At 39.4% G+C, this 12,761-nt stretch overlaps 1 protein-coding gene across 1 annotated transcript; it reads left to right on the top strand.

Annotated features, from left to right (window-relative positions):
• The first annotated feature begins 9,292 nt into the window (after positions 1–9,292).
• Positions 9,293–10,763, top strand: LOC119883233 (inner centromere protein A-like). Its single transcript, XM_038693793.1, has 4 exons — positions 9,293–9,506; positions 9,791–10,207; positions 10,327–10,445; positions 10,673–10,763. The coding sequence occupies exons 1-4, from the start codon at positions 9,477–9,479 to the stop codon at positions 10,761–10,763; spliced, it is 657 nt and encodes a 218-aa protein (XP_038549721.1). The 5' UTR covers positions 9,293–9,476.
• Positions 10,764–12,761: the final 1,998 nt, after the last annotated feature.

Raw genomic sequence — 12,761 nt, 5'->3', positions numbered from 1 at the left:
AGTCACATGAAAAGATATAATCACATATTTACAAAAATGTGAGGGGTGGAATCACTTTTTTTTTATTCTGTCATTCTCTCCATATGAAGTTATTATAACTCAATTTCTCCACCTCTGCACATACGTATATACAGTAAGCTTGTCTAACCCCTTTCTCTCTCTTTTTTTAAGTTTAAAAAAAAAATTACTTATAGCCTTAGCTTATAAAACGGATTACAAGCTAGTTCTCAGCCCCTCAAGCTGCAATCTGTACATTGATCAGTCCGTGGTTCCTCAGCATCGCATCGTCCACTGATCTCTATCCAGCAGCTGTGGCCAGACTTCATTTAGCACACACAGAGGCTATAGCTACCATCACTGACTTTCGGGAGAAGTCTGCTCTTCCAGACGCCCGACTTCCAACAGGCAGTACCCTTGAACTTGACACCTTGGATAGACTTCTAGCCAATGAAGTCGCAGACGGCTTCATCACCAGCACTTTCAAGGTCTTGCCCATCCATCCTGACTTTTGGAGTTTTTTCTGTGACTTTTGGAACAATTCTTACTGCTTGGCAGTCTGCCTTACATTCGGCACAAGAGCAGCCCCAAGATTTGACTCACTTTCCGAAGCACTCTGTTGGATCCTTCTGAATAATCACAAACTTCTGTATGTTATCCATTTTCTGGACAACTACCTCACCGTCGTACCATTATCCTCACCTCCATCATATGTTTTCTCCACCTGGTGTTCCCCTTTCCCTATAAAAAAGAGAAGGGCCCAGTACATGTCTCCTTGGAATTATCCTAGATTCACTTTACTTCCAAGCTTCCCTCCCTACTGAAAAAACTCCATCACATTTCCCTTTACATCTCAAACTACCTCCTTGCCCACAGATGTACCAAGAGACAGCTTATCTCCCTACTTTGACACCTAAAATTCACGAGTAGGCCGCAAGGCCGATCCTTCCTCTCCCACTTACTGTCCCTATTAGCCGCAGTTCTGTCCCTCCATGATTACGCCATAATTAATGACGCTTGTAAAATAGAGCTGAGATTGTGGCATGACTTCCTTTTTTCTTGGAACGACATGTCTTTTTTTATGATGACCACATAACCCAACCCAAAGACATCGACTTGTACCGATGCAGCACCCTCCACCAGTTTTGACGGCTACTACAGAGGTAGATGGTTTGTCTCTGAGTGGCCGCGGGAACTGTCTTCAAACTACCCCTTCTCTGGCCTTTATGAACTGCACCCGATAATCATTGCTGCCATTCTACGAGGACATGAGTGGACCAAAAAATAATTCTTGAACACACAGACAACCACACTGCCATTGACATCATAAACAAAGGTCGCTCCCAGTCACTCGACATCTTGAAGTTCATCTGTAGAATCTTATACCAACACCAATTCATCATCCGTGCTGCTCCCTTTCCAGGCTTCCAAAACAATATTTCTGACTCCCCCTCCAGTTTTTCTTCAATCATCATTTCTTCAATCATCATTAGTCTTGCACTAAAACCCTAAACAACTCCCTTCATCATTCCCATCTCGACCCCTTCATCTCTCATTTCTCGACCCTCTGATCTCTCTGTTCTTGACCCCTTCATTCCCCCATTCTCGATTCCTTTATCCCTCCCCTCTCGACCCCTCCATCATAATTCCTGCCCATTATCCAAATAAATTACCCTTTTATACCTCACATTGGTGTGGTCTTTGTTAGTAAAATGACAGTTTGTAAAAAATATAAGTTAGAGCCTAAATACTGTTTTTACAGAGAGGTATGGAATTACAAGGTTGGAATTACATTTTTTTGTTTAATATAACAAAACACTTCTATCCAAATGTATCTTATGTAGTTCAGTAGCCTACAGTCCCCATTTTAAATGAAGGCAGCATCCTCACATGATGTGAACAGAGGGAGTATGTTTGTCCCTTCAGTGCCAAGTCCTTGTTCCTGTCCTCTGATGGAAAGATTTAAAATGGAACCATCACTCAAGTTTTACTTTCACTGCTAACTAACCAGTTTTACATGTACTGATGTGCTAATGTAGTGATTATGCAGCAGGTTGTAGCATGGATAGGTCTGTGTTTCCAGTCAGGCATCAAGGAGACAAAGAAAAGTCAAAGTTAATGATGGCTGATAACACCATCAGCATTGTGTTACCATAAGGTGATGATGCAGACAGTGTAGCTCAGTTGTTTTAGACAGACAGACACTGTGATGGTGTGCTGATGAGCTGTTTGCTTCACCTTCGTGCTTCACCTGCTGCACCCATACTCTAACAGATGTTTTACAGCAGAAGATAAGAATGGCAATTTGCCTAACATCTGGACAGTGGTGGATATGGTTACTGCAGCTGTTATCTTGATCCCATCAGCAGCTTTTCCATCTATCTTTCACACACACTTGAGTAATCCCTGCATGGTTCAAACACTGGAGATCAGAGAGGAGCTTGACCGAGCCAGATAGAGGTACTCTAAGTGTCAGAAATATGGTTGACATGGTCAAGAGAAGGGCAATCAACGACCTAACAAGGCTTGTCATGATGGGTGGTGTGGTTGAAGGTTCAATGATTTATTAAACAAAGGGTGAGCACACTTACTGAGAGCAGCAGCAAAGTAGTCCAAAATAATAAGTCCAAACAAACAAGGCGATCCAACAGAAAATCCAAAAGGGTAATAATCAAAAAATCCACAGAAGGGGCAGGGAACAGGCAGGGCATAACACAGGACGAGACAGAGCATGACAAGCTATGATGACTGAACAGTGACTGAAGAAAACACAGGGAATATATACATACACTGGGCTAACAAGCAGGGTGGGAGTCAATAGGTGAAAGACATGAGGGGCTAATCAGACAGAACGCAGACACATGCAAGCAGGAGAAACCAAGCAAGGGTGGGACAGACAGGAAAATAGAACAGGAAACAAGCAGACTGAACACAGACCACCATCAAATCAAACACAACACCAACTAACAATTAACAGACAGGCAGACCAAGATAGAAACAGCAGAGACTACAAACAAAACAGGGAAAACGAACTAAAACTAGCACTAACAGAACAGAGTACACAGAACAATACCGCATATGAATACGCAATAAAACTGGCAGACTGAAAATAAGACAACAGACGGACAAGTCTGAAACCCAATACATGACTAAGAGACAAACCAGCAGATAATTAAACTAAAGATATCTGACCAGAACAACTACACAGAACAAGCAGAAGGCAGAACAACAGAGGCAAACTAACAGATAACAAACTGACCAATAAACCAAAACTCAAAGAGAACTAAACTAAACAGAGCTGATAGGCAGAATGTGAAAAGACTGCAGAGACTCAACAGGAGAATCCTGAGAACACAGGATGTGTGAACTGTGGAACTCATGGATGGATACATTTAATAACTAAAAAAAGTAATGTGTTAAATGTCAGATTCTTCTCAGGGGAAGTTTGCAGTTTGAATTGAAAGTATCCTATGGAGGTAAATCAGTGCCAAAAACATTGAAAATGGACAGACTAAAAGTCACAAACAGATATTACAACTTGTAAACACATAACACAATCTACAAATAGATTAAAAAATCCGCAAACAAAGTTCTCATGATCCGCAAATGTAAAACACGATCTACAAATAGACACAAAATCCTCAAACAGACTCTTCATGATCCACAAATATAAAGCATGATATACAAAAAGATTAAAAATCTACAAATAAACACATCATGATTCACAAATAGAAATCAGTGACTTGTACTTGAAAACCAGAATTTGAATGAATGTAAAGTGATTTGTTTGCAGGTGAATTTCATGTTCTGTTTGTAGATTGTGTCACATTTGTATTTTTTGAATTTGAATTTTGGCACTATTTTTTCGCTGTGGTGACAGAACAATGCCATAATTGTTGAAAATGACGACACTATGAGTCAAAAATGCATATTAGAATTTGTAAACACAAAACAAGATCTTCAAATAGATTTAAAATCTGCAAACAAACGCCTCACAATCTGCAAATGTGAAACAAGATCTACAAAAAGATTTAAAATCCGCAAACAATCTCTTTATGATTCACAAATAGAAATCAGTGACTTGTTCTTGAAAACTAGAATTTAAATGAATTCTTAGTGATTTGTCTGTGCATGAGGGTCATTATTTGTTTGTGGATTGTATTGCATTTATTTTCCGAATTTTGGCACAACTGTTTCGCTGTTTTCCCATTAAAAATTCTAGAAATGCCCTCATGCACAGACAAATCACTATTTCATCATCTATTTGTAGATCTTGTTTTACATTTGCAGATCATGAGGAGTTTGTTTGCGGATTTTTAATGTGTTGTGTTATGTGTTGTTTGTTTGTGACTTTTAGTCTCTCCATTTTCAATGTTTTTGGCACCGATTCCTAAATGCTAAATGCTCCGTATTTGTATAGCGCCTTTCTAGTCTTTTCGACCACTCAAAGCGCTTTTACACTACATCTGCATTCACCATTCATACATATTCATACACTGAGCCTAAGTGCTCAAACGGAAACTAACATTCACACTCACTCATACACTGGCGGAATAGCCACCAGGGGCAATTCGGGGTTCAGTATCTTGCCCAAGGACACTTCGACACGCAACCACGGGGAGCCAGGGATTGAACCAACCTTCCGATTAACGGCCAACCCGCTCTACCTCCTGAGCCACAGCCACCCCAGTAAAGTACCTCCGTAGAATTTCTCAACTGTCATGATATCCAGGGTCACTTTCAAAAATATGCCACAGAAAGTTAGGGTCTACATGTTTCAAATGCTGATTAATCAAGCAAAACACCAATTTTTGTATCTTTCATATTTATTTATCGTCTGTTGTCAAAACACTGATAATGTTACTTAAATGTTTGACCTTGGAAGTTTGCTGTATGTATGTCAATCACTCTTTCAACCGTTTTCACTTTTTCCACTTCAGGGTGCAAATTAATTCAGTAGTACTTATTTTCAGTGGAGGTTATGTGCTTTTAATACATCTTTAATTAAGTCAAACATGTTTCAATCATTCAAGGGGAGGGGGGCAGTTAAATGAAATAGTGAAACTGTTGTGTTAATATAATTCTTATATTAAGCAGCAGATTCATAGAAGAAAGCACTGGAATATCAATGAGGAAGCTGTGTAATCCCAATTAATATTCACATTACAGCAGCAATAAATAGCATTGCTCAAAATAAATGGTGATTACCATTACTGTTTTGCATGAGTGTGTATGTGTGTTGGGAAGATGAACACTCTGTTGGAAATTGGGGTTACTGACCCTTTCTCTTAAGATGGTGATTGGCTATATATAGTGTTTCACTGCCACATTAGTATTAAGCCCAACAGATAAATTTTCTCTTCCCCTCTGTCTTGGAGCTCCGATAGATGTCTGACCATGCCAGTGAACGGTTTGGATCTGCAGCTCCACAGCAGACACGTTTTAACTTTATTAAACTGTCAAGACATGCATTATGCAGCTCAGAGATTTAACATGCAGTCGGAGAATGAGAGGGAGCTTAGTGGAAGGCCAAGTCTCTCCATTTTCTTTTGTCATTCTGTCTCTCTAGTTACTTCCTGTGCTGATTCTGTTGCTGTCTCTTTCTCATGTGGCCTCATATGTCCATAGACATGATAAAAAACTTAATATCACCAAAACATTATAACTATAAATACTTTAACTATATAAATTATAACTCAAACTGTCTTTTGATCATCCATTGAGCTGTAGCAGGTGATAATTCAAACGTTTGATGTTAATTAAGTATCGTGATGTGTGAATTATACATTTTTGTGAGATGGTGACACTTCCTGTGTGTGAATAGAGATAGTGGCACTTCAGAAAAGTCACGGGGTGGAGTTAGGTTACTTGTACAGGAAACTGATATAATAGCAATTCTTAAGATTTACTAGATTTCTGTCTTTATCTATTGACCCCATGCTCAGCCTTCTCAGTGTGGTCAAACAGCCAAGATAAAACTTTAATGATCCTCCAAGGGAAAGCAATTTAATAGGTCATGTGTCCCAGATCCCAGTTTCAGAGCATCTACAGAGCAGCCACCTCCTGAGCTTTAAGGCTGGATGTGTTTGTGTATTTCTCTCATTGCTCTTTTCTTTTTTTGTTATTCAGGACAGGCTATGAGCGGGTAAAACCTGACTGTCAGATCAGAAACAAAACAGTTGGCCTCTGAATAACACGGCCACTTCTTGCTTCTATAGTGTATTGTTAGCTTCAGCTAGTTTACCCTGTTGCATGCTGGAATTCTTTGTACATAACGGTGTAGGAGGTATGTTTGTTTTCTGCAAAAACTATGTTTGATTCTTGTCAAACTTTCTTTGTCAGCTCTTGTTAGCCTACTGTGGTGTTCATATTCCTGCAGATTCAGTATTATAAAGTCCAGCAGTGATCAAAGTTGTTTGTGACTGGGAACACAAGTCTGTGTAAACCCAGATTGTTTAGATGATATTCAGAAAAAAATGTTACTTGTTATGTTGCTGAAATGTGGATGAAGGGTATTGCTTCTCCAACAGCAACATTAGGAGCTTTCCTGATGTTTACCTTCTTTCTAATTACTGGGCCAAAGTTCTGTTTTTTACTGTACATATTTGTTCTATATAACATACACAATGTTCCTCATCTTAAACATGTTCTTGTCAATATAATGCAGTTTTAAGCTGAAAGTTAATAGTATGCTGAGGCTCATCACTTTAAACTGATGAACCTGCTACTTTTCTTCTTCTGTTGTTTCAGATGGCCCAATAAATTACTCTTTACGCTGCATCTGCCTGTTGATCATCTCTCCTCCTCTTCTCCCTCATTTACGAGTAGACACTTTAAATGTTGGCTCTTTGGTTAAAGCAGTAAGTTAATGGAAAAGTTGTGAGATTAAACATATTCTCTCCTTTCTGTTAAGTCACGACTCTACTGTTTTTGTAGATGCAGAGTTATTCTCATCTTTTTTTTAATCTATTTATATTATTAGTCAAATGCTAATCTTCCCTGTAGACTAAGATCTTAACAGAAACAAGAACCGCGTTCTAACTAAACCAGTAAAATGGGAAAGTGTAGTTTTGACTCTTTCTCCCTATCCATCTATGATCCTTATCAGTCCAGTCCTGTACCTACCTATCTACAGTATCTATACTAAATGGCAGTCACTGCCTTCTAGTGAAGAGAGTCAGTAAAATATCGGACCTCTGTAGACAATGAAACTGAAACAGTCCAATTAGCTGAACAGGATTTGCATGTCACAAAGGCTCAATATTCACAAATCACAGTGTGCGACTGTCACCCAGGGTGTCCCCCAGGGGTCAATGCTGGGTCCACTCCTCTTCATCATATACTTCCGACACCTGGGGAGGATGATGAAAAACGCCAGGACTTCAATAGCTTGTGTTTCAGCAAATTTTATGCTCATGTTTAACACTTCAGCAACAGCGACAGAGCTACTTCAGAGGAAAGACACCACACTGCAGTCTAAATAACTGGAGACTGCTGAATTAAAGTACTGTTGTTGCATGGCCATTTGCCAACGCTGCTATTGCCTATGACAACTATCAGTATCTTTGTCTTGGATCTTAAGTGAAGGGACAAAGTACTATGAACAATCATTTAAGTGAAGTATACTGTGGTTTGGAACTTTATGCCTTTTAGAGTTTTGTGTTTACTGATTTCTCGTATGTTTTTGACAATATGGGCCCCAGGGGCCGTATTACAGAAACTTCCTAACTGGCAGATCCTATCCTAACTGCTTAGTAACCATGGTAATAAGGGTTTTGAACTGATTTAGGAAAAAGGCCATTACAGATTAACAGTTGCTAAGTCAATGTTCCTTTCCTAACTTAGATAGGATAGAAAAAGTGTATTACAGAAGCATCCTAACTTCGCAAAATCTTAAATAAACTCTCCTAACTTTAGGATAACTGTTAAGCCGTCCTAACTTTTACTTTTCCACCAGGTAGTGTTTGCTAACTCGTTTAATCCACATGGTTGCTCTTTAATTGCTTTCACAAAAACAACAAAATGTCAACTGGTGGAACTTTTATTGATGACAAAACACTAGTTAGTAGAAAGGCTGTAGGCGATGTAACGCTAGATAGCCTAATGTCTCAGTATGTAACATGATGTAAAGGCTTGATGTAACAAAAGGATCCTAATGCAAGTCTTTCATAGAAGGAGATCGTTAAATTCAAGAAATACATAAAAAACATGATGACGTTAGCCAGCAGCCTTTATTATTATTTAATTTTTTTTACCTTCATTCCCATAAGAAAGTTTACCATGGGTTATTAACTTTCCCAAGAACACGAGTTTCTGCTGGGGTCAGTGAGGGAGCACAGGAAGAGCCACCAGCGGTTTCATCTGTTCTTTGGACACAACAGTTTCCTGTGTCTTCGTATCACTGTAAATGGAGTTATTGTCTTTCTGACAGCATCAACACTCCGCTGGATGCCGGATATACGGCGGTGACTACTATTTTAGCCCATTCTCTATCTTTAATCTCCCGAGTTAAGCTTTATGTGGATTTGGATTTCTCGACGGAGGTCACAAACACCTCTAAGTCATCTGACTTGAAGTTCAGTGATAGTTGTTGTTTCTGCTCCATTTTCAGTGTCCATCCATCCATCCATCCATCCATCCATCCATCGTCAACCGCTTATCCTGCGTACAGGGTCGCGGGGGGGCTGGAGCCAATCCCAGCTGACATCGGGCGCAAGGCGGGGTACACCCTGGACAGGTCGCCAGTCCATCACAGGGCCATTTTCAGCATATGTTTCATTCCTAAAAACAGTGAATTATAGCTGTTTAGCTCGGCGAAATGAGAAAAGTGGCATCAGTTGCTAGGTAACAGATATAAAAGTTGATAACCGATGTTGGATTGAGTATTTAGGATTTCCTAACCTGAGATAAGATAGGATGAAGTAAGATAAGATAGGATTCCTAAAGTTAATTAGGATTTGCTTCTGTAATACCAAACTGAGAAAAATCCTATCTTAGACTCTTCCTATCTTAACTTAAGACTTAAGATAGGAACTTTCTGTAATAAGCCCCCAGGTGTCTAAGTAGTAATGCATGATACTGACTTGGGCGGAAACATACTGTCACCTCCACTGTCTCCTTCTGCTTTCAAGAGCAAACTTTTGTTCACTCCATAGCTCCCATTGCTAGAATTTTGAGAAGCTATAGAACACACGATGAGAATGCTCCATCATCACCATCACTGTAGAACGCTGACATCATAACGAGCTGTAGTTCTAACCTGCTCCTGTAGAACACTACATTTACATTAAACAACCTGAAATGAGCACTTTCTCTCTGTCTTTGGTGAAAACAAACCCTCAACTATTACAAAATACAACCTCAGTGACTACACCGTCTACATCAGAAAGTACTACAACTCTGAAACTACAATACACTTCAAGTTGAACTTGAGCTGTGAAGTACCACGACTATCTTTTCAGCTATTCCAATATCTTGACATGGACAGAAGATCAGACTCAAGAAACCAGGTAAGACTTTTTGGTGAACATTTTCATCCGCATTGCCTTGCTTAAATAATTTTCTAGAAGGAAGATTAATTTTATACTGTAACCCAACCACAAACAACTCAAGTGAAACTGAAAAAATAAATGTTGCAGCATGTCAGTGGTAATTTGGAAATAAAACAGGTTTTAATAGAATATGTATGAATTAAAGTGTTTGCTCTCTGGTGCAAGGAGTGCCTTCCTTAGACTACAGTAGATCCATATATGTGAATAAGTGCACATGCTACATGTGTGTATCTGTCTTTCAGGGATTTTGGCCAATGCAGTTTGGTGCTGCATCATACGGCCCAAACAGTCTGGCTGCAGTGCGGCTGCAGCACTGCGAGCAGTCTCCTAACTCAGTTGTGCAGGGACTCAGAGATGCCCTGTACTCTGCCATCACTGAGATAAAGTCTCTCAAGGAAGAAAACAAAGCCCTGAAGGAGCAGGTCGGTCTGCTGGAACACAGGCAGGTGGAAGTGAGCCAGCTCCAAGAGGAGCTCAAACAAAAAGATGACCTCCTCAAAAGGGTCACCGAAAAAAGGCAGGCTAGAACAAGAGCCCATGTGGAGACCCTGGACCTGCTGACGCAGATGGAGAAGGAGCTGAAGAAGAGTGAAGAGAGGTGGAAGAGCACATGTGATGCTCTGGAGGCGAGTCTCATGTCTAAGAACAACCAGCTGCAGGTAAACAGCTCAGCTCATCACTATGCTTCAGAATCATGACTTGTTGGGTTCTAACAGCTTGTGTTAGATGGATTCAGAATTAAGTTTTGCAAAACATTTTGCTGTTTTTCTCTTTTCAGAATCTCACTTTCAGCACAAAGGAGCACAAGCAGTATGAGAGAATTGCTAGAGAGGAGGAAGAGGAGAGAAATGAGAAGAAAAGACAGGAAGCCAAAGAAAAGATGGAGGAAAAAGAAAAGTTGAAGAAAGAGGGGAAAGAAAAAATGGAGAACAAAGAAAAGGAAAAAGAGGAGAAAGAGATGAAAAGGAGTGGGGAGAAAGAAATTAATGATACAAAAGAGGAGAAGGCAAAGAAAAAGAGGGGAGGAAAAGAAGAACATGGGTGCAAAATAAAAAGCAACAGGAAGGAAAAGAAACCTGCTGCTTTGACACAGGTCAGACACCAGCTGGACATCCTTCCTCTAGAAACCCCTACCTCTACCCTTTACCTACCTCACCCACACCCCTCTTGCTCCTGAAACCCCTACACCACCCCTCCCCCTTTCTACCCCCCTAACCCGCCACCCCATCCTTTACCCCACTTCAACTTCCCCCACCCCTTCCTCACCCAACCCTTCCTGTGCATTTATTAAATAATGTGACACTTTCCTAAATCCAGTTCTGTTAATGTAAATTATATCTGACTGTGTGTGCGTTTTTGAATGTAGTGATCATTTTAATTTATTTGTACAGGCTCCATGGCACTTATCAAGTACTACAGCATTGCAGTACATTATTTGTGTAATGCTCACACAGACACGAACATGAGTTGCCATTAGCTAAAGCAGCAGAAAGAAAGCAAAGTTCATTTTGATGTTCACAGGAACAGCAGGATGGATTCCGTTTCTTTGCTGAATTAAAGTGATCCAACAAGATTTGATGTCTGCTGTGGGTCTCTTCTTGTCGTCTTTTATGTTATGTGTGTTCCTTTCCTCTTTCTTAAAGGTTTAGTGATACGGTGTTAATGTAGGATGTCTGATTTATGTTAGACTCCAGGGTCAATTGGTCAATTGGTCCCACAGAAATTGATAGATCTGTCATCATCTAAATGTCTCAGCAGAAACCAAAATCTGTTTTAATGTATTGTAAGGTTTGTTAACTTTACGTTCATTAAAACATTTCAATTATACACTCAGTCACTCTCTGGTTGTTGGGACTCCAACCAAAGCTGCTCCACTTACATTCATAGATTTTTCATAACTTACGGAATAGACTCAGACTAAATTTAGCTCCAGGTGAACTTGATTGCTGCTACTCCAGACTGTAAAATCGAAAACACAAGATATCTGTCTGTAAGTAATTATATGTGATGCTAAATATCTTGTTTGGATAGTGATGAAACACGTTCGGATGATCGCTGATTGCTGTGCTTAAATCACTCACTGACAACAATTGTTTGTGGGAAACGTTGCATGTTTCTTTCCACTGACCCATGATTCAAAACAGATGTGCACATCTGCAGATATATATGTTTTATAAAGGCCAAGAGGTTAAGATCAGGTCTGTGATGATTTCATTGTTTGCTGCACTGCCTGAGATAAACAGTTTCACTACAGATCTGATACCGTGTGGTAGTGACATGAATAATGTATGAAAACATGCAGTGAGGATGTCAAGACAGAAATCATTTACACCCATCCGCCTTACTAATGGCCTTTGCGGTTTTGACTCTAAAATAAAACAAGGCTTGACCTCCTCTGAGAATCAGCACTCTCATCTTCTGTGACTTTGTGCCTTTGTGTTGCTGCTGACGTGTTTATAATAAAAACAGCTTTTTTTCCCTCATCTTAGTCTACCATTCAGATAAGCATTGTGATGGAGACACAAATACATTAACTTTAACAATATACCATTATCACAAGCTCTCATGTGTTGGAATTTTCCAGAGAAAAAACTTATGGATAATTAAAATTAAAATGATTATAAACATTAAAAACAGGACTAAAAAGTGAAATCATGTTGTGCTTTTTAATGTGACAGCAACTTGTCACTTGGCCATTTGTTCTTACTGTGAATTACTGATAGTCACTGTATCATTATCATTATCACCACAGCAGCAAACTGTTTAACTGCATACTGTCTTGCTCTAACAGGTCTGTTTGCTTATTCATCATCTCTGTTGTTGTTTGGCAGAGAGGCTTAACTAGACTGAGTAGATGAATTAAATGAGAAAAACTTTTATTTTCAAATCCCTTGTTCTCTATAACAAATGCAGGGTTTCATATACAATATATTTATATAAATGCTGGGATTCAACATGGGGTCAGGTTGGGTTATTAACTGAATATCAAAGATATTCAAGACATAATAAAACCATTAATATTAAAAATGATGAATTATCATTAATATAATACAGGGCACCACCTTGGAATCAGGGACCAATAACTAAATATGAAATCAGTCTAAAATGTTTCTCCACCTATAAATGGCAATAGTGAGGCTATGCTATTTCTTAGTGATAGTGAAGGGTGAATTCATGCACTGACTGTGGTAACCAATTGTTACTACAATAATA

The sequence above is a fragment of the Micropterus salmoides genome, unplaced genomic scaffold (assembly GCF_014851395.1).
Source record: "Micropterus salmoides isolate LMB-PRFRI ecotype aquatic unplaced genomic scaffold, ASM1485139v1 Ms_hic_scaffold_3, whole genome shotgun sequence".
NCBI classification, from domain to species: Eukaryota; Metazoa; Chordata; class Actinopteri; order Centrarchiformes; family Centrarchidae; genus Micropterus; species Micropterus salmoides.
This window is presented reverse-complemented; position numbering and strand designations above follow the sequence as displayed.